This window comes from Bos taurus, chromosome 26 (genome assembly GCF_002263795.3).
Source record: "Bos taurus isolate L1 Dominette 01449 registration number 42190680 breed Hereford chromosome 26, ARS-UCD2.0, whole genome shotgun sequence".
Taxonomy (NCBI): Eukaryota; Metazoa; Chordata; class Mammalia; order Artiodactyla; family Bovidae; genus Bos; species Bos taurus.
Genome location: NC_037353.1, coordinates 25,480,990 through 25,503,394, shown reverse-complemented (window position 1 = coordinate 25,503,394; position 22,405 = coordinate 25,480,990). Strand labels below are relative to the sequence as shown.

Sequence of the window (22,405 nt, the reverse complement as noted above, 5' to 3'; positions counted from 1 at the left end):
GCAGGTGGATTCTTTACTACTGAGCCACAAGGGAAGCCCTTCTGCCCATTTTTTTTTTAATGGTTTTTGTTTTGATGCCGTTAAGTGTCATGTTCAGTTCAGTCGCTCAGTCGTGTCTGACTTTTTGCGACCCCATGGACTGCAGCACACCAGATCTCCCTGTCCATCACCAACTCCCAGAGCTTGCTCAAACTCATGTCCATCGAGTTGGTGATGCCAACTCATCCATCTCATCCTCTGTCATCCCCTTCTCCTCCTGCCTTCAGTCTTTCCCAGCATCAGGGTCTTTTCCAATGAGTTGGTTGTTCACATCAGGTGGCCAAAGTGCTGGAGCTTCAGCTTCAGCATCAGTCCTTCCAATGAATATTTAGGACTGATCTCCTTTAGGATTGACTGTTTTGATCTCCTTGCTGTCCAACGGACTCTCAAGAGTCTTTTTCAACACCACAGTTCAAAAGCATCAGTTCTTCAGTGCTCATGAGCTGTTTGTAAACTTTAGAGACTAATCCCTTATCGGTCACATCATCTGCAAGTATTTTCTCTCAATGCGTGGGTTGTCTTTTCTTTTGTTTCTTGTTTCCTTTAATGTGTTAATGATTTTTATTGCTTTGTCCTCCCTTTTATTTATTACCACACTGATTTCTATTATTTCCTTCCTCTGTTTACTCTGAGTTTAATTTCTTCTTCTTCTTCTAGGTTCTTACAGGAAAAACTGAAGTCATTAATCTGCCACTTCACGAGGGGGACCCAATGCTTGACCCCTTGGGGCCTGTGGAACCCACAGGAGGAGGCTGCACCCACGCAGAGGGCAGGCCAACCCTCCCTTCTGTCTGGGACTGTGTTGGTACTGACTGACCAGTGTGGGAGCAGAAGCGGTGTTGTGAGACTCTGAGGCGGGTCACAGCGAGCCTCGAAGCTTCTAGTGGGCCTCAGAATGGCCCCTGTGGGGATCCAGATGCCACACGGTGAGTCACTCAAGGTGCAGGAAGACACCACTCAGACGTGCTCACGCTGCCAGCTGGCCCCAGCTGACTGCCAGGTGGGCGAGTGGCTGTGGACTGCAGCCCAGCCAAGCCCTCATCTGACCGCAACCACGTGAGAAACCCCAGGCAGGAACCACCTAGTTAGCCCACCCCTGAGTTCTGAAAGAACTCAGTGGCTTCTCAGCAGTTAGAGAGTGGAAACACACTCCCACCTCCGTGAGTGACTGGGCTGGAGGCAAGAGTGCAGGACGTGCAGAGGTGGCTCCTCCCTGCCCTGTCCACCAGCAGCACCCACCCCCCGGGACAGAGGCTTCATCAGAGGCTGCAGCTGACCTGGACCGTGGACGGTTTGGCCACAGGATCCATAATGTGAGTGTCTACCCTCCGGGAGCCTCAGGGCCGGCATCCAAGACTCTTGTCTGCAGCTGTGACTGGTACCCAGCACATCAGAGATTGTGGCCCTGAGATGCTCAGGGCTGGGTCAACGCCTCGTGTTGATGGAGACTGATTCCTGACAGAGCCCTGGGTTGCCACATCTCTGTGGAGGCCGCTCAGGGGTCAGGCTGGACTAAATCAGCCTTATCTGTTGCCAACTTTCTGTTTACTGTTACCGTGCAGAAGAAAGTGGCCAGAGGTGGGCTTGGGGCCGTGTGAATGCGAAGGGCCGCAGTCTGTGAGTCTCCTGCCGCCACGATGTCACAGCTCCTTCTCCTCAGGCCCTGAGCCTCTGGGTCCTATTCTCAGCGGATGACTTTGCTTCCCTGTCACTGAAAAACCACAGTGAGTAAGATGAAGGCTCTGCGCCCCAGCTTCTGCATGCTCTGCGCTTCCAGCAGGACAGCCCCTGGCTGCAGCGCGCCTGGCCCCCTGCTGGTGAAGGCCAGGCTCCAGCGGCCTCGAGCCCCTCCCACAGCCTCCGTGCTCCCTGTTGTCGGGGCCTCACCAGCAGCCGCCCTCCCTGACTCACTCCCCTGAGCCCAACACTCCATTTCTCCGGCCCCTGGGCAGTGGCCCTGCTGGTCCCCCTCGGGCGCCTGCCGAACCGACAGGGTCGGCTCTGGCCTGGTGCCCTTCAGGTCACCGTCACCGTAACCGCCTCCTGCTGCGCCCTGTCGCACCCTGTGTGACCACCAGCAGCATTTGACTAGTTAATCCCACGCTGCGCATGGAAACATTCCACCTTTCTCTCTTCACTCCTCCTGGGCTGTTTTGCCTTTTCCTCCTTTCCCCCCCAACTCTTTTGAAGTAGAACTTTTCCAGATCTCGTCGTTGAGAGAGACGAGACCTTCTTTCTCTTTTCTCTCTGTCCTCATTCATGGCACCCAGGCTCCCAGAGTCAGCCCTGCAGCCCAGCCTTCCCCTGGACTCTCTGCTCACGGTCAGATGCCTGCAGGCTGTCTCCATGTGGATGTGTAACAAACACCTCATCCCCAAATTCTGTGACCTGCAGATTCAATGCAATCCTTATAAAAGTTCTAACCCTAACCCTAACAAAAATTCCAACTGACTTTGTGCAGAAATTGACCAGCTGACCCTAAAATTCATAGGGAAAAGCAGGGATCCAGAATAGCCAAAAGAATCTTGAAAAGGAAAAAAAAAAATATGGAAGAATCACACTTGATTCCAAAACTTAATTCAAAATGACAGTAACCAAGACAGTGTTACCCTGGTGTCAGGATACATGTAGAGTTGGACTGAGAGCCCAGAAATAAACCCTCACACCTCCGGCTGACTGATTTCTGACAAAGGTGCCGAGACCAATGAGGAGAAGACAGTCGCTTCAACAGACGATGCTGGGACAATTGGACTGCGTGCATGCTAAGTCACTTCAGCCAAGTCCGGCTTGTGACTCCATGGCCTGTAGCCCTCCAGGCTCCTCTGTCCATCGGATTCTCCAGGCAAGAACACTGGAGTGGGTCACCATGGCCTCCTCCAGGGGATCTTTCTGATCCAGGGATCAAACCCAGGTCTCTTATGTCTCCTGCACTGGCAGGCGTGTTCTTTACTGCTAGTGCCACCTGGGAAGCCCTGTACATACTGGACATACTCATACAAAGAATAAAGTTGGACCCCTAGCTCACCAGAAACAAAACTTAAAATTATCTTGGAATTTTTTGAAAAATACAAGTGCCCAGGTATTGCTTTTTCTTTTTTGTCAGAGCTCCAGATGTGTTTCTAATGAGCAGCCATGTTTAAAAACACCTGGACTATATGAGGATTTTTACTTTTATCCAGTTTGTTTCACTTTTTCTATTTCATAACCAGTGCTCCCACTTCATTTAGTTTAGTTGTCTAATTTCTTATCTCTTCTTTTTTTTCTACGTTCTTTCTCAAGCCTTTATTAAACATAGTAGAAAAGCTTTTGTATACATATATATAAATAATATGTATAATATATATATTTTAGAAAACTTATGAATTTTTGCCTAACCAAAACATTTATGACATTTTGATTCCACTTGTTTGACTTAGTATAAATAGAATGTTAGATTTCTAACTTTAAAAATAGATATGCAATGAACAACAAGCCTACTGTATAGCACAGGAAACTGTAGTCAGTATCTTATAATAATCTCCAGTGAAAAATAATTTCAAAAATAATATATGTGTATACGTATAACTGGATCACACACACAAAAAAGAATTCTACTTTGCCAGTTTTTCTAAATGTCCTGTGGACATCTAATAACAACATATGAGATACCAAATTTTAAATAGATTTCTGTAGGATATGATTAACATAAATTAATTAGATATAAATCTATTATATTTGAATTGTTAGTGACATTGAAAGGTTGTTGCAGAACCTTGAAAGATGCTGGGATTCTTGGCCTCCAGAGGAGAAGAATTCAATCTGGGGCCAGTGATGAGGCTTGATCGCTCAGAGCTTTTGTGTGATAAAGTTTTATTAAAGTATAAAAGAGATAGAGACAGCTTCTTACATAGACATCAGAAGCGGGCAGAAATAGTGCCCCCTGCTAGTCTTTAGCCAGATGTTTCATAGCTATTAGCAGGCTGCTAATTAGAGAAAGGAAATGTCTCAAAACTCAGAGACTGGCACCAGGCCCCTCACCCACAACATGCATTTTGAGATAACATTGGCACAAGGTGAGTTGTCCTGGGCCATAAAATGATTGACATGAATCTTGAAGAAAGGCAGGTTTCCAAGCAAATACAGTCTCATAAATTTCAGTTCAGTTCAGTCGCTCAGTCATGTCTGATTCTTTGCGACCCCATGGACTGCAGCACACCAAGCCTCCCTGTCCATCACCACCTCCTGGGGTTTACTAAAACTCATGTCTGTTGAGTCAGTGATGCCATCCAACCACCTCATCCTCTGTCATTTCCTTCTCCTCCTGCCTTCAATCTTTCTCAGTTTCAGGGTTGTTTCCTATGAGTCATTTCTTTGCATCTGGTGGCCTGCCGGGAGCCAGCATATTGCATATTGAGTGCATATTGCATGTTGAGTGCAGCACTTTTCAGGATCTGGAATAGCTCAACTGGAATTCTATCACTGCCGGTAGCCAGCGTGAGGAGCTCCGCCCATGACAAAGGTCATGAGGAAGGAGGCTTGGCACACGCAAAGGCGGGATCGAGCCTCAGGAGTCCCCCTGGAAGTTCTCGAGCATTTACACCCAAAACCAGAGTCTGCCTACTTTCTGCTTTGTGCTTTCACCTACACCTCTGACTTTACGGGGGGCTGTCCCCCACTACCTCTCTCTGAAAAAAGAGTTAGCTTACAGCTCCAGTTAATAATTCCTGGGTGTGACAGTGTTTCAACCTACAAACTCCTTTGGAAATCCTCTAGCCTGCCTGAATAGGTTTTTCCGGCCACATGTGATTGTTCAGAGCCTCCCAACTGTGAGAGGCAGGAGATGTTCTAAACTGTCTAAACACAGATTCTTTTGAGTAGTTAAAAAGATTGATTAGAAATTGTATTGGTGAAGGGATTTTCACTTGTTGGGCCAATGTTTGCTGCTAAGTTTCCATATCCCGTACCTGCTGTGTCCCTGGCAGTGTATTGATTAATATAATTGGTGTAAGTAGTAGCTTTAACGTTTGTAACCTGGGACCCTTGAGTTAATTCTTTTTCTTGTTATAGCCCACCACACCTTTGCTCTGTAGGAATGCAACTTTATCTAATGCTTTTGGAGGGTGGCTCCTGACCAATCACCTTTAGAGAAAAATAAGTTTTCTGAAGAAAGGGTCTTAAAATGTTAACAGGCCTCCGGGCCAGAAGATGATGTAAATCACCTAAGCTTTTGCATATGCTAAGTTTGCAGGAAGAAAGCCTGGCTTGCTGCCTGACTCTACCCCTTCCCCCATTATCCTCTATGCATAACTTAAGGTATAAAAACTACTTTGGAAAATAAAGTGCGGGCCTTGTTCACTGAAATTTGGTCTCACCATGTCGTTCTTTCTCTTACCTTCTGGCTGAATTATTCAGCCTCTTTTCTCCACTGAATTTCCTCACTGAGCTATCCTTATTTCAGCCTCTTTTCTCCACTGAATTTCCTCACTGAGCTATCCTTATTTCAGCCTCTTTTCTCCACTGAATTTCCTCACTGAGCTATCCTTATTCTATTACTGTTTATATCCTTAATTAACGTTTAATTAAGCAGTTGTTTCCTGATCTTCGCCTACGCTGTCTCTCCTTCGAATACCCTGGATCAGCCGGGGCTGGTCCCCAGCAGTGGCCAAAGTACTGGAGTTTCAGCTTCAGTGTCAGTCCTTCCAATGAATATTCAGGACTGATCTCTTTTAGGATGGACTGGTTGGATCTCCTTGCAACCCAAGGGACTCTCAAGAGTCTTCTTCAACACCACAGTTCAAAAGCATCAATTCTTCCGCACTCAGCTTTCTTTATAGTCCAACTCTCATATCCATACATGACTACTGGAAAAACCATAGCCTTGACTAGATGGACCTTTGTTGGCAAAGTAATGTCTCTGCTTTTGAATATGCTATCTAGTTTAGTCATAACTTTTTTTCCCAAGAAATAAGCATCTTTTAATTTCACGGCTGCAATCACTATCTGCAGTGATTTTGGAGCCCCCAAAATAAAGTCAGCCACTGTTTTCACTGTTTCTCCATCTATTGGCCATGAAGTGATGGGACCAGATGCCATGATCTTAGTTTTCTGAATGTTGAGCTTTAAGCCAACCTTTTCAGTCTCCTGTTTCACTTTCATCAAGAGGCTCTTTAGTTCTTCACTTTCATCCATAAGGGTGGTGTCATCTGCATATCTGAGGTTATTGATATTTCTCCCGGCAATCTGGATTCCAGCCTGTGGTTCATCCAGCCCAGAGTTTCTCATGATGTACTCTGCATGTAAGTTAAATAAGCAGGGTGACAATATACAGCCTTGACGTACTCCTTTTCCTATTTGGAACCAGTCTATTGTTCCATGTCCAGTTCTAACTGTTGCTTCCTGACCTGCATACAGATTTCTCAAGAGGCAGTTCAGGTGGTCTGGTATTCCCATCTCTTGCAGAATTTTCCACAGTTCGTGGTGATCTACACAGTCAAAGGTTTTGGCATAGTCAATAAAGCAGAAATAGATGATTTTCTGGAACTCTCTTGCTTTTTTGAAGATCCAACAGATGTTGGCAATTTGGTCTCTGGTTCAATCAGTCTCATTAACATAGCTTAAGAGAACATTTGCGTGAGTAAAAAACATACTGGTTTGTGAAGTCTGTTCTGGGTCTTAGAAACGACCTGAAGACAGAATACATGGCTCATTGACGTGGTTGAAGACAAACATTTCCATAAGAAAATCGGTTACTTCAAGGTTTGAGAAAAGTTAAGTTCAGGTGGACCCAGGTGTTGTTATGGCAACACAGAATTTTAAGAGAAACCTCTTTTTAAATTTGTATAGAGACGAGGAAAAAAATCTAACATTAGTTTGTTTCCTCCTGCCACTTAAGAGAGAGATAAAAAATACCTGACACTCTGTCTCCTCCATTTGGAGACCCCTGGCCTTCCTGCCGGTTACCCTCTCAACATCATTCAAGATGCTCCTATTCTTATTTTTCCTGTGCTTGATAAAACATTCTCAGAGAAATGTTAATATGTTTCACTATGATTATGTACTTTTATTTTCCCTTGTATTTCTTCTTATTTTTGCTTTATGTATCTTTGTTTCTTTGTTGTTAAGGTGTGTAATGGTTTATGATGTCTATCTTCTTTGTGAATTGTACCTTTTATCATTAAAAATATTCATCTTTGTTTCATTTAAAATAAAGAAATAAATTTAAGAAAAAAGAAAAAACACATCAAAGACTTAAATTTAAAAGTTAAATCATAAAACTCTTAGGGAAAACATAGGGATAAATCTTCATGACCTTGACTTAGTGGTTTCTTAGAAATGACACCCAAAGGATAAACAACCAAGAAAAAAGGTGTATTGAGTTTCATCAAAATTAAAAGCTTTTATGCATCAAAGGACAATATCAAGAAAGTGAAAAGGTAACCTTTGGAATAGAAGAAAATATCTGAAAATTATATATCTAATAAGAGTTAAATGTCCAGAAAATGTAAAGAACTCTTACAACGTATCAATGAAAAGATAACCCCGTTCCAAGTTAGGTGGAAGACCTGAATAGACATTTCGCCAAAGAAGATGTGCTGATGGGCAACAAGAGCATGAAAATATGCTCAGCGTCGTCAGCCAGAGAGGAAATGCAACGCCACAGGGAGACTCCACCGCACACGCACTGCGGGGGCACTAACAAGTGTCAGTGAGGAGACGGAGAAGTCAGAGCCCTCACACTCGGGAGGCAGACATGATGAAGGAGGAAACAGACAGAACAGGCTCCGTCTTGAAAGCAGGACTCCATCTTGGGCCGGACTGTGGACTTTGAGCTCCATGCCCAGTATGCATGGAAACGACATACCACCTGGAAAACCAGGCCCCCTGAAGGAAGAGCCCCAGGGCTCCTACCTAGACTCTCTGTTGCCTAAAAGAATACCCTAATTATCTGTGTAACTGAATAGAATCATAAATTCTATTATGCTTATTGGGTATGACCACAGGCCTATTGATAATTGTCCACTGTTAACTACCTAGGCTTAAGGCGTATGAATCACGGGTTAACTTTGATTGTATCTTTCTTTTCCTTTGTTCAGACTTGTTTCAGGGAATTTGGGGAGGTGGGTTTGGACACGTACACTTAAGGTATATAAAGTTTTCACAAAAACTGGTTGGGGTCCTTGGCTAAGAGTGTTAGGGGAAGCACACTGACTGAAACTGCCCACCCTGGCCAGGCTCTCTAGTAACTAACCCTAACCCTAACCCTAACCATTTGCATGAGTTGTTTTATGACAGGAGGTCCTGGTAAGGAATACGGAACTAAGAAGCCACCACCAAGCAGAAGAGTTCGGGAAAGGTCAAAAGGAGACACCGCGGGTCCGTCCACTTCCCAGAATCCCTCTCGCCGGCATCCATCTTGGCTGAGCCATGCGTGCGCCGCCAGGAAGGACTCTGAGTCAGAATGATCGCTCAGCCAAGATGGATGCCGGCGAGAGGGATTCTGGGAAGTGGATGGACCCGCGGTGTCTCCTTTTGACCTTTCCTGAACTCTTCGGATGGAGAAGGAAATGGCAACCCACTCCAGTGTTCTTGCCTGGAGAATCCCAGGGACAGGGAAGCCTGGTGGGCTGCCGTCTGTGGGGTCGCACAGAGTCGGACACGACTGAAGCGACTTAGCAGCAGCAGAACTCTTTCGAGGAGACTCTGCCTTGGGCCCGCCTGTGTGATGAACCGCGCTCCACTATCTGCGTTGTCCTTCTGAGTTTCTCAAAGTGCGGGGCTACAGCAATGAGAGCAGTGCAGCTGCTCTGGGAGGCAGTCCTCCAGCCTCAGAGGCCGCCTCAGGTCAGCCGTGACACAGCGGTTACATTCCTAGGTGCACACCCAGGAGAAGTGGAAATGTGCATTCATACAGTGACTTGTGCACAAACACCCCCAGCAGCATTATTCACAACACCCGGAAGACACCCGGAAGTGTCCATTAACTGACAGTTGGGAGGGGGGCCCATCCACCCAATGGAATGCTGCTCAGCCGTAAAAGGAAGACAGGCCTGGCACAGACACAGTAGGGATGATCCCTGAACACACGAAGCTCAACGACAGACGGGAAAGCTACGTGCTGCCTGATTCCATTTGTGAGAAACAGGCAGACTCGGCGAATCCGGGGGCAGAGGCCAGGCGAGTGGCGGGGCTGAGAGCAAGGAGAGGGGCTGGGGAGTGACGGCCAGTGGGCACGCGGTTTCCTTTCAGGGTGACAAAGTGTTCGGGAATTAAATGGTGCTGTGAATATACTAAAAGCCACTGCATTTTAGTTTCAGATGGCGAATTTTATGGTATGTTAATTATATCTTGGTAAATTTAATGTTGGGCTTCCCCAGTGGCTCACTGGTAAAGAATCCACCTTCAGTGCAGGAGACGCAGAAGATGGGGGTTCAATCCCTGGGTGCGAAGATCCCCTGGAGGAGGGCATGGCAACCCACTCCAGTATTCTTACCTGGAAAATCCTATGGACAGAGCCTGGCGGGCTACAATCCATGGGGTCGGAAAGAATCGGATACAACTGAAATGACTGAACGAAGTGCAAACACAAATAATCTTATCTTTGAAAAATTCAACCTCGTATCAAAAGCAGCCTGTCTCTGGCTGTAGTTCACCTCTGCTCCTTCAGTCCCTGGGTCCACCTGCGATTCTTCCCCCGTCACATCTGGTGGATGTGGTCAGTTTCACTTGCAAAAGGGCCCTTCCTGCCATGACCCTGCCCAGCCCTGGCCAGGGCCCCTGCCTGCCCTCCTAGACCGTTTCCCTGCAGTCTCTCCCCTGCCAACCCGAGAGTGAGGGTCACACTGTTCATGTCCTCTCAGGCCCCCTGGGGCTCCTGTCCCCCGGGTGGAGGTCAGTCATCTCCGTGTGCCTTCTCCTGCCCCTGCCCTGCCCCAGCTCCAGGGCCCCCGGCTGCTGCAGGACCAGGCAAGGTTCTCCCACCCCAGGGCCTTTGACACCGGCTCCCTCTGCTCCAGAAGCTTTTCCCTATGACACTCTCCAGCTCCGTTCTTCAGGTCCTTATTACCGAGTCTTCCCTGACCACTCGACTTAGGGTGGCAGCCTCCCTGGGTCTCCTGAAGCCCCCTCCCACTGGTGCAGTGCCCACTCCTAGCGTCCCTGCCTGGACGCGTGCTGTCTCCCCTGTGCCCCCACTGTCAGCCTGCACCCGCCGCCGCGCCACCTGGGCTGAGGAATGCCCACTTCAGGTAACTCGCTGGGCACGGAGCTGCCTTTCCAGGTTGTGGCTTGGTGTTGTCCTGGGCACAGGGGCCTCGCCCACCTGCACCCTAATGGTGCCAGGCACCCAGAGCTGCACACTTCCCAGTGACCGGGGCAGCCCCTGAGGCCTGTGCAGCCGCACCTTCTGCCCAGAGGCATGCTTGTCCAGATGGAGGCACCGCCCGGGGCCGCCCTCCTTGCTCGTACAGGGTAACGGGGGTGTGCGGGGCTGTGCAGCCCAGTGGCTGCCTGTGTGTGCAGCATCACAGGTGCAGCCACTGATGAGTTCTGGGCCCTCATTGGCCCCTTCGCCCCAGCCTCTGCCTGTACTGCAGCGGCCCAGCCCCGGGGCGTTCACTTTGGCAGCTGGGCAGGTGGCTCCATGAGGCTCCTTCTCTGCCTCCTGGGCCTTGGGCCCCTTGTGCTCATCCTCCAGGCTGCTCCCCCAAGTGAGTGTCTTGCTCCTGCTCCAGGGGCAGCGCAGATGGGCTGACTTGGGAAGGGTGGGCCTTGCTCGGCCCTGGGTATGGCTGGAATGGGCTCCCATGCCCTGTGCCAGGGGTCCAGCCTCAGTTCTGACATTCGTGACTAATCATGATTCCTGAGATGTTTTACAGTGTAGAATGATTTAAAAATACAGTTTGTTGGTAAAAATACCACCGTGGGTGCTTTGTCTGGGATCTCCTCCAACACTGTCCATCTCACCACCTCCCGTTCCCCACTTTGCCCGTCGCCCCCACGCACACCCTGCCACACCCACGAAGCTTCCAGCATCTGGTCCAAGGGGCTCAGGAGCTCCCCTCCTCCCTCTGTGCAGGGGCCTGGAGCCATGGAGGGTCTGCGAGGTGGGGAGGGGGTCGGGTTTAGCTTTGCTTCCCTCCGTTCCTAACCTTTCTCTCTTGGCCTCTCTGGTCTCCCAGGAGCCCTTCAGTCTTCCTTCTCTGAGTCTCAGACTGATAGCCAGTCTCCTCTCATGTCAAGGAAATCCCCTAAGGCCTCCACGGTGCCAAGCGGTGGCCCCAGCCGGCTTTGCCCTGACCCCACATCCTGACCTGGCTGACTCTCCCTGCCCTTCTCTGGGCTGGGACTGCGGGGGGGATGCTCCTGTCCATAGAGGTGTCCTGCATAAGCTGTGTGTCCCAGCCCTGTCTTCCGGCTGCGGCCTTGTTAGGAAACACACAGGTGCCCTGACACGCCACCCGGGAGAGGCGGGCATTCCTCCAGCTGTCGCCACTGCCGGGCCTTCCTCTCACCGGAGCCAGGGTGGGGCTGGCCCTCACTCTGACCTTGCTGCAGATGGGTTCTGGCCACACGGCTGCCCTGGTCAGGCAGTGAACCCCTTGGGAGGGATTGTATCCTCTGAGTCAGGACAGGGACAGAGGGGATTCTGAATCCTCTCAAGTGTGCAGGCGATTGTGCATACATGTGTGTGAGTGTGCGAGTGTGCACCTGCCATCTCTGGAGAGCTGGGTGAAGGAGCATGAGCAGGTTTTTGGTGGCCTTGATGGGCAGGCAGGGAGGATGGGCCCTCTGCCCTGGGGGCAGTGTAGACAGTGCTGTGCCCTGCTCTGGCCCCTTGCTGCTGGTCCCTCCCACACCTGGGGTCTCTGGATGCTCACCTACCTGCTCCCTCTCCCTGACCCTCACCTGGGCCTGAGCACCATCCCACAAGCCAACCCAGCCTGCCCTCATGAGGTCCCCGTGCTTCCCCAGCCACCTCGAGCCATGTCCTGCCTTTTTCCAGGAGGATCAGGAACCATGAGTCCCTCCCCTCTCCTGCTAGGAAAGCCCTGGGAGGGTGGTCACGGTGGCCTGGTCCTCGCCTGCCCCGTGGTGGGCTCTCAGAGCCCCCTTGTCCTCTGGGGGTGGAGGTGGCAGCCTTGAGGTTTGGAAAGAAGGGCCTGGATGCTGCTTCAGAGGCCCAAGGCCCCAGGGATCCAGACCGAGTTGGGGCAGATGCCCTGGGGCTCCTTCTGCAGCACCTTCATGATGAAGATGCAGGCATCGGGGGTGGGGAGGAGGACCCCAGCATGGCCAGCCCGGAGGCCCCGAAACAGTCAGTGCTGCTGGGGGTGTTAGGAGCTCACTCAGAACAGGTTTGTACTTCTCCCATGAAAGGACCGTGGGCCTCTGGGGGCCTGTTTCTGGGCTCCTGGAAAGACCCCTCTGGTCTGGGGTCAGAGTCTGCATGGCGCTCTTTGACCGGAGTCTGCATCTCCCACAGGAGCAGCCCCTGAGGAGCAGCTGACCATCTTCCTTCACATCAGCCGCTGCAACGGGATCCTGCTGCTCCGCCACCAGGGCCAGCTGGGTACCGCATGCACAGACACCTGGGGCTTCCCGGAGGCCGCGGTGGTCTGCAGGGAGCTGGACTGTGGGGCCCCCTTGGGTGCCCCCAAGGAGGTCCCGGGCCCTGAGATCATGGCTCAGCCCTGGCTGCACGGCCTGACCTGCCAGGGCAACGAGTCCTCCATCCAGGAGTGCGCTCTGGGTGCCTGGGGCCCTCGGCCCTGTCCGCACGACTGGGTGCCAGCTGTGATGTGCATGGGTAAGGGCTGCCCCTGCCCCCCATTTCCTCTGATGCCCGCACTGGGGCCTGTGCTGGACCTGGGAATAAGAGGTGACCCTGCAGTCCTGCTCCCACTGGGCAGGGAAGGGGCCCCACCAGCCATGGGTGCGAAGCTATCACAGAAGCACAGGAAGGGCCTGTGGCCTGGGGACCGGGCTCAGAAGCGTCCCAGTGCTCTGAGCAGTGTCCATATGGGCAAGTCGCATCTATGTGGCCCTCAGGCTGATGACTCGAGAGTGGCGATGAGATTCCCGCTCCACAGGTCGGGGAGTCAGGGAGATGCTAGTCCAGCCTGGCTGGTGGAGGGGCGCTCAGAGGCGCCCAAAGTTTCAGCAGGGAACCGAGCCTGACACTCTCAGCAGGCAAGCGATTCTCGCCAAACTCCCGACCCCTCGGGGAGTGGGAAGGCTGGGTCTTGGTTGAGTGGTGGTTACACGCGGACGCATTTGCCTATACTCATCAAGCTGTAAGCTCGGAACGTGTGTGTGGAGGAAGACCCGCACGGGGGGGTGGGGGTGGGCTGCAAGGAATTGCATGCAGACCTGGCAGCACTTCCAAGAAGGCTCAGTCAGGGCTGTGGGGTCAGGGATGGGGCTGGGAGTGCCGACTTTCAGAAAAGAGGAATAATCAACAGGAAGTGGGGGTGGGTGCTGGACGAGGGGGGCTGGGGGGCACGGGAGTGAGGGGCAGGGGTCAGAGCATGGTGGTGGGGTTCTCTGTGCCCAAGGCTGAGGTGGGACTGGGATCCTGGACAAGGTGGGGGTCGGGAGTGGCAAGTGGAGTTTATTGGGTGGGGGAGGTGAGCGTCCTGTCCTCCTCTGGTAGAATGTTCGGGGTGGGTGGGGGTGGCAGGGCAGGGGTGGGTGCTGGAAGGCCGGTGCAGGATCTCAGAGGCGAAGCCAGGACTCCCGGGGACTGTTCTGGACACAGAGTGGAGGAGCCAGGCAGGGGGGCCTGGGAGCTCGGCCGTGAGAAACAGGGAGAACCCAGTCCCCAAGGAGCAGGCAGGACCCTGCAGCCTGAGAGGTGAGCCTGCAAGGCTGGTGGCATGGCTGCCTTTCTTCTCTGACACTCACTCCTGCTTTGCAGGGGGTCTGGAGGTGGTGATAAAGCTGGTGGGTGGAAGGAGCCCCTGTGCTGGCGTCCCGGGGCTGCAGCACTCCAACCAGACACTCACCTCCTGTGACCCGCAGTCCCTCGAGGCTGGCACCATCCTCTGCAAGGAGCTGGGGTGTGGCTCGATGCTGCAGGCCCCCAGCCCCTTGCCAGAGACAGAAGGTCCCAGAAAGGGGCAGCAGTTTGTTGGCTGTGAAGGCTCTGAGCCAACCGTCCTGAACTGCAAGATCGACTGGGCAAACTTCAAGCCTTGTGTCTCGAATGATGAGGTGATCTGCTCGGGTAAGAAGGCCGCTCTCCCATCCTTTAGAGCCCTGTGACCCTTTAGATCCGGCGTCCACGGCCTAACCCCAGTTGACCTGGGGCTGCCCGTAACTTTTGAGGTTCTTGGTCTCTGTGTCCCCTTGTGGGGTTAGCTGGGTGACCTCTCAATGAAGAACTGGTGCCCAATGTTTCATGATTTTAGGAATGCTTCCTGGAGGCCAGGGGAGGAAGAGGACTCTCCCCAGAAATGCCACGGTCCTCCTCCTTGGATTAGGCCTTTCCAGGGTTCTCTAACAGAGGTAGTAGTACTTTCTTCTGAGAGGCTCCTGAGCCATGTAAGTGGTCGCTCTCCTGCTGCACACACACGCTTGAAGGCCTTGCCATCAAAGAATCAGTGCAGGATGGAATTTTGAAAGTGCGTTTCGTGTCTAAAGGAAGAGCAGGATGGTTTAGGGTGCTGCTTTGGGAGGTGAGGTGGGGTGGGAGGAGGCTGGCCTGTGCCCAACCTTGATCTCAGGCGATGGCCCAGGCCCTGCTTGTTCGTGACAGAAGCTCAGCCCCAGTGACCTCAATAAAGAAAGGGGCGGGAGGGATGAGAAAGCACGCCCAGGCTCACCCACGGGGCACAGTGAATGCTGGGGCGTGGCAGGTCTGTGCTCATGGACCTTGGCATCCAGAGCCTCAGCCACAGGAGCAGCAGGAGGAGTAGGTGCAGGGCAGCCGGCTGGTGCCTTTCTCTGCCCTTCTCTCCAGGAGGCGCAACAGTGACCAGCATTGTGGTGCTCAGGGATCACTGTCTCCGGGGGATCACTGTCTCCGGGGGATCACTGTCTCTGGGGGTCCACTGGGCCCTTCATGGGGAGAATCCATCAGAACCTTTAGGGGATTTTTCAACACCCTCCCGCATGAGGAGGGTGCAGCAGTGAGCAGAGATCAAAGTCAGCAAAAACAGCCCTGCATGCTCAAGGGATCCTCTGTGTTCTTAGGGACAGGAGTAGTCAGAAGAAGTGAGCCAGTGTTGGCCAGAGGAGTAAGAGGATAAAGCAATAGTTGCATCTATTGAGAGATGACTATGTGCCATGTGCTGTTCAAAAATTACATGTAGATTAAGTTCTCACAACAGTCTGAGGAGATGACTACTCTCATGATCCACATTCTGCAGATAAAGAGATAAAGGCACAGAGATGGCTTCACAGAGAACCCAGCTCCAGTGTGGATTAGGCCTTGCTGGATGGCTAGGATTTAATTATGCAAAGAGATTGGTGAGAGCTTTCCAGGAAGGGAGGGGGAAAGACATGCAGTCTGTGTATGTTATCCCCTTAACTAAACTGGTAATGCCAGCTGATGTTCAGAGTCAGGATTCTTTGAAGGTGCAGTGTCTTCAGTAGAGTTTGGTTACTTTAGAAATGTGGGGCCCTGCTCTCACTCCACTGTATGTGCTGGCTGCGGGCCTCTGGCAATGCAGGTGGACCCTCAAGTGCAAATCGCCAGGAAGATGAATGAGAATTGGCAGCTGTATTTAATTATGCAGCCTTCTGCAATGTGCCTACAACAGACATTTTTCTTACGGAGAGTAATTATTCTTACCGTGCCCATCTGAGTGAGATTATACTTTGGTAATTGGTTTTGAATCCTTGATCCATTTTTATTTGAGCCATCTTGCTGGAATCCTTTCTATCAGTGTTTGTGAGCTGAAGCCCAGATGCTCCTGCCCCTAAGACACAACTGAACTGGAATCTTGCTTCTGCTCTTCCTGGAAACCTAGGGGAGGGAGTGTAGGGAGTGCCCAGGGATGCGCAGACTCTGGATTGTGGGATATGCTTGCTTGGCACTCTCCCACCCTGCTGAGAGGTCTTTATTTTATTCTTTTGCCTCGTATTTCTGATCAGAGTCTTAACTGATTGGAACACAGTTGTACTTTAGGCAAGGAGGTGACTTCTGCTCTGTCCCACACTAACTGCTCTGCTTACTGACCATTTGATTCAAATTCAAATCATTCACATGTAGCCAGACACTGGTCTACGTGGCTGAATAAAGCAAAGTTTATACACTGGTCAGCCATATCCTTCTCCAAGTCTCTGTACCCAAATGTGTCATATAAATATAACTCCTGCATGAAACTCGTAAGATGCCATGAGCAATGCATGTGATGGTAATTGGTAAAGTGCTCTTAAATTATGTGTTAACTTATAAATGGCAGAGATGTTGCCAACCTGGCCTGAACTCCAGCAATGACTCCTGTGTGACCTTGGGCAAGTTGGTTTTCCTTCCTGGATTTTGGCTTCATTGTCTGGAAAATGAGGGGACTGTGTCTGATGATACTCCTGCTTAAATATTTTTGAGAATATATCTGCGTGTTAGGGTCTTTTGTCTGGACAAGAAAATAGATGATTGCTTTTCAAATTGAGTGTCCATCAGTATCATCTGGCCATGACAGACCATAATCTCGCTAAGATTTCTACCTTCTCACTCCCATCCTCCAGGGACTCTGGTCCAGTAAGTGTGAAATTGGACCTCAAAATCCTCATACTTTTGCAAAAATCCTAAGGGGTTAGTCCACAAGTCATCATTTGGGAACCCCAGAATAGAAAAATAATACAGGAGTGAAGGAAACAGCTAATTGCATGGACACCTCCTTTTGGGGTGTCTGGGTTTCTGATGAGTGTCCTTTCTTTAGCTCCATTTCTTTGTGTGCATCTCATGTGCTTGCCCAAATGTGCAGGCGCACGCCCACTCCCATGCACTATTACAAACAATATGGGTTGAAAAGTTTGTTTTCTGAAAAGCACAATATGCTGGAATCTTGGCAGAAAGAAAATTGTGTTATGTGTTGAAAGCATCATCATTTGCCTTGTGTGAGAGCTTATGGCTCGAATGGCTTGAAGGACTGATATTCTGTTTGCAGAACGTGATTTATAATCACATGCACACACAGGCACGCAGACACATACACTTGAGTATGCTCCCACACAACAAATGTGGTAAGGAAAAAGCAAAGAAAAATCCAAGGAATCTGTGCCCTCTGCAGCAGGGAGCAGGGGATGCCAATGTGTCAGTCATTTTCACAAGAAGGGCTGTTGCTTCCTGTTTTCAAAACTAAAAGAAAATAGGAAAACATAGCAAGGGCTTCTTCTGAGGCAGAAATGCAGTAAGGGGGGTGGAATGCTGGATGTCTTTTTCTCCTAGACCACTTTCCCTCTGTGGAATAAGACCCCTGGCTTTCCGTTCTTCCTTAGTTGCTGGGAATCCATTAATTCCTAAATTAACTTGACAACCTCCACTTACTCCAAGGTGCCCCCCACTGAACAGTATAGGTTCTGAGCAGTGAGATCCAGTTCTGAGCACAGAGTAGAGACAGTTAAGAGCCCCGTTTGACTTTCACCTGACTGTCTTTAGAAGAAGTACTGTTCTGCCTATTCAGAAAGAAAGTGTGCCTGAGAAGTAATTTCCTCCCTTTTTTTCTTTAGAGCAGAAACAATTGCTTTTTGCAGGTAGGGCCCCAGCATTCTCTTTTGGATGCAGTAGTCATACATTCACCGTTTGCAGATGCACAGTCTCTCATTTTTATTATAATTGTGGCATATCTTTAATTTGCATGGCATAATGCACTTAATCCATAATTCTAAAATATGTGACTAGCCCTTGGCCTCATCCTGCTCTCCCACCACAGAGGCAGCTTGGTGTATTTATTAATATAAATTTGTACAAGCTAACAGATTGCCATAAAGGAAAACAGAATTTCTCAACCAGTTCGGCTAATAGCTGTGTTCCGGCAAAGGGCCCCGTGGTACGTGTTGAACAATAACCACCTCTCTCCAGCACTGCTTGCAGCTTCTAATTGAATTTCTATCCCGTGAATATCATGTTGCACCTATTCATCTGCTCCACTAAGTCTTCCGATATTAAACAAGTTCTTCCAGGTTATTACTGTAATACAAATACTGTTAGACAGTTGACTTGCATTAAAAATTCACTGCCGTGGTGAGGTGAACACAGCAATGGGAGCTTATCCTGAACAAGGCCACTCAAAGAAATCACATTAATAGGGGTGAGGATGCCATGGGCTTATCTCATTTGCTTCCTCCAAACCTTCCTTCTTTGTTTGAGTGAGAGCGTTTGGCCATGCTGACAAATTCTGATAAACGACAGAATACCAGACATTTCCGTATAGTTCCTGGTTTGGCTGTAGGTATCTGCCATTCTGATCTGCCACTGAGGGGCACAAACATCCTGCTGAGTTTCTCTTTTACTTCCATTTATCCTTTGCTATCTTGTCTCCAGCACACACAGGTCTTTTCTGGTGACTCAGACGGTAGGGATGTGCCTGCAATGCAGGAGACAAGGGTTGGGAGACTGATCCTCTGGGTTGGGAAGATCCTCTGGAGGAGGAAATGGCAACACAATCCAGTATTCTTACCTGGAGAATCACATGGACAGAGGAACCTGGTGGGCTACAGTCCATGGGGTCACAAAGAGTCAGACATTACTGAGCGACTAACACTCCAGCACATGTTGCCATTCTGGTTGATGTTGGGAATATCTGCTGCTGAGGGCTATTTTAAAGGTCTTACTGTTTCCCTGGACTGTGTATCTTGCTCCCTTTCCAATGTTTATTACCTATACTTTTTGACTACTGTAGGCTGGCTAATTCACCAAAGTTTGGGGCATCAAAAACTATGGAGGCCTTCTAAAACTCCCAAGAGGTAATTTTCTTAATAAATGAAAGCAGCTCTGATGTGTAATTCAGACAGGTGAAATTAGGAACGGCTACTGTCTATTCCAACTCTGTGAAAGTGTCATAATGGAGGACAACTACTGCCTGCTGACCCTTTAGGTTGTAACAACCTCAAGTCTGCTTTGCCATGCTCCTTCCCATGTTCCTGGTTACAACTCTCCTTCTCATCATTGTCCCTTGATATCTACCCTCTGTGATGACTTCTCCATTCATAATGGAAGTCACTGTCAGTGGCTTTGACCTCATAGTCTTAGCTCTCTCTTTCAGCCACCTGCTAGCATTACCAAATCTTGGTTCTCATCATCATTTGGAGCTGCCTTTTTTATAATAATGTGAACCCTGAAATTTGCCTCTCTGACCACATTCTCTTTCTTCTACAATTTTCTCATACTTTTATGTCTGCTGAATTTGTGTTTTTATTTGAATACATGATGTCTTTTATTTTTTCAACTCCTCCTTACCTTCAAGTTCTCAAGGCACATGGCTTATCATGCTTAAGACACTGTCTTCTTCAAAGGCAAGAATCATGTTTTCTACATACACAGTACTTTGCTTAAAATAAATGATCAATGAATGTTTGTCAATATGTAGATTTTTTTCCCCAGGAAGTCAAGAACATTTGACCAATCAACAAAATCATACCCTATCTTGTATTTTGGGATGTACATTGGGTCAAGATGCCATCTTGGCATGTAAACCATTATTTGCACTTTTTTTTTTTTCACAACAGTGGTCTACATGAACAGTCAATCTTAAGTCCTGGCTCTGCCACTGAATAGCTGTGTGACCTTGGGCAAGTTACTCCTCTCAGCTTAAACCTTCCCATCTTCAAAATGAGGCATATTTGGAACCTGGCTCTCAGAGACACATTTGTAACAATTCCAAATAATTGCTTTTGAAGTTGGATTTTTTTGTTTGTTTGTTTTTTAGGATAAAATTAGGACAGAAACAGGTATGCCTCTTTGGATACATTTGTGTAATTTAAAAGAATGTCATCAAGCTTTTGGGTTCTCTGTAGCACATGATTATCCATAAAGGAGATGCAGTGTCCTTCCTGAAATCATTATGTTTAAAATCTTTTTAAGTGTGTAGAGGGATGGGATGGGGAGAGAGGTGGGAGTGGGGTTCAGGATGGGAAACACATATACACCCATCATGGATTCATGTACAATGTATGGCAAAACCAATACAATATTGTAACTAGCCTCCAATTAAAATAAATAAATCTATATAAAAATAAATAAAATCTTTTAAAGTATGTAAATAATACAGAAGCTTTGGTCTTATGTATCTTAAGTACAAATATCTGCACATTTTTTGCACATTGGATTAAAGTTATTTCCATCAGCAACAAACATCAGTCTGTTTTTAACCTATAGTAAAGATTTTTCAGACCAAATGTTTATGTTTTTGAAGTATATTTCATCACTGGCTACAGTTTTAAAATGGAACTTGACTACATTTTCATAGCCATAAATGGAACTATAAGTGCTGTTCCAATTCTGAGGCCTGAAACTTCTTTTTTAAATATTTCTTTTAAGAATATAGTGAAATATTAATAGCAATGGTTGTTTGACTTATGTCCTGTAATAAAGTATTAATTCTTTTCAGAATGTACTATCTTCCAAAAATGTTCTACTTTTAAAATTTATTTTTTGTTGCTAGGATTTTTTTAAAAAGATACATTAATTGCATTTTCTAGCTCATTGCATTAACACTTATTGTGAGATAAATTTTATTTTTTAAACTAGTGTATGTGTTATGCTCAAGATTGTAGGATGAAGATGGTACCTTTTTAAGGAAATTTATTAATTGGTAAATGTTTAATTTAGTTTAAGACTAATTTTCTTTTCTTAAAAAGTTAATTATTTTCTCCTAAAAGTAGTCCTATCATGGTGTTTATATACTATTTATAGAAGGGGAACTGATTGTCGTTCCTAGACTGTTTTAACCAAAAGCAAAGGAAAAGTAATTTAACGTCTGTGGATGGCTACTTCAGCAAATCATGTTTTGAGGTTCTTCATTTTTGTGTATAAAAGAATATATGCTGCTGTCATTCCTGTTTTCATTTTTTCCTAGCAACCTGTCACATACCTAGCTTTCTCCCCAAGCGCATTTTCTATTACTGTCCTTCATCAATGGTTTTGCAAATTCCCTGTGTGGCACTAACCCTCATTTCAAACCACATAATCACGGTGGTACCCCAGAGAGAAAACTTAATTATCACCACTTTATTTGCATCATGTAAGTATGTGTCATTTGTCCTATTTTGCATGAGAAATATATTTGTTGTTGTAATTAAAAAAAATGAACACATGATGATAGGGTCCACCTTGTAAATTAATTGTGTTATTTACATTAATAAATATTTGTAAAGTGGTTAGCATAGCTCTTTGAAACTTAGTAAATTCTTTAAAAAGTGTTAATTGTTATTACTAGAAGTCACTGACCTGCTCCAGTTTTCAAATTCAGGGTTTGCCTAGATGCACCTCTGAAATCTCAGATTCAGCTCTCAAGTGTTGAAGATGTTTGAGGCTATAAATTGTGGCTGAGACCCCAGCTGCTCTAATGAAATCCTAGTTAGTTATTGCTACTGGCCTACGTCCATGAAAAAATAGATGGTCTCATGGACTCAATGGTGCATATTAGAAATGTTTCCAATTGGTAAAACACTACATGCCTGTTGAGTGAATAAGTGCCAGGCTGAGGGTCAATGCCAGAACTTTACAGTGGACATAATTATTAGTGTTTTTGAATTTCTAGACACTTATAACAGTGATGGGAACACTTTAGAATGGCTAGACTCACCGTGGCAAAAGGAAAGTGGCTGTTTTTCACACACAACACTGCCAAACATACGCCATAGACTCCTCAAGTTTATTGGGGAGTTTTTGAGCCATGTCTTTTTCTTCTCATTAGTATGACTCCATGCATCAAGGTCAAATGCCAATAAGTAGCCGATTGTATTTCTCACCTTAATGTTGTTTGTTAGACCTGACATTTTCTTAAGAAAAACAGCAAAGCTGCTGACGAAGGAAGATGTGGCTTCAATTGTTTTAAGTCACAAAGAGCAGGCAACATTCCTGAAAGGGAGTGTGTTTCTAAGGGATTGTAATCATGCTCCTATTGTAACCAGATTTGTTCCTGGATAACATTATCATCAGATGTTAGTTTACTTGCTTGGGATTTCTCTGTCACTGGGAGTGGTGCTTATTTTCTTAAGGTTATTTCTTGTCTTTGGGTTTCTGCATTTTCTTGTACCTTAATTAACAAAGCAAGTCAGGGTTCTCAAAAATATTTTTTTTAGTTATGTGCCCTTCAAATTAATGTGTCAAATGATAGAAATTGCATGTCAATTAAAATCTGTTTCTATGAGCATGATACCAGAAACTCCAAAATAGAGCCTTTCTCGCTTGACTTTAGGAAGGGTAAAAATAATACTTTTC

At 47.8% G+C, this 22,405-nt stretch overlaps 2 protein-coding genes across 2 annotated transcripts in view; one reads left to right on the top strand and one right to left on the bottom strand.

The window, feature by feature from the left end:
* The window catches only part of LOC101905453 (scavenger receptor cysteine-rich domain-containing protein SCART1), an 84,187-nt gene extending 78,808 nt beyond the window's left edge, over positions 1-5,379 (top strand). The window contains exon 15 of the mRNA XM_024985895.2: positions 697-5,379. Coding sequence (XP_024841663.2) covers positions 697-716 — 20 coding nt within the window. The 3' untranslated portion in view covers positions 717-5,379. The remainder of the gene's footprint in view (positions 1-696) is intronic.
* SORCS3 (sortilin related VPS10 domain containing receptor 3) overlaps positions 1-22,405 on the bottom strand; it is a 979,390-nt gene that overhangs the window by 679,118 nt on the left and 277,867 nt on the right. The gene's annotated exons all lie outside the window — the stretch shown is intronic.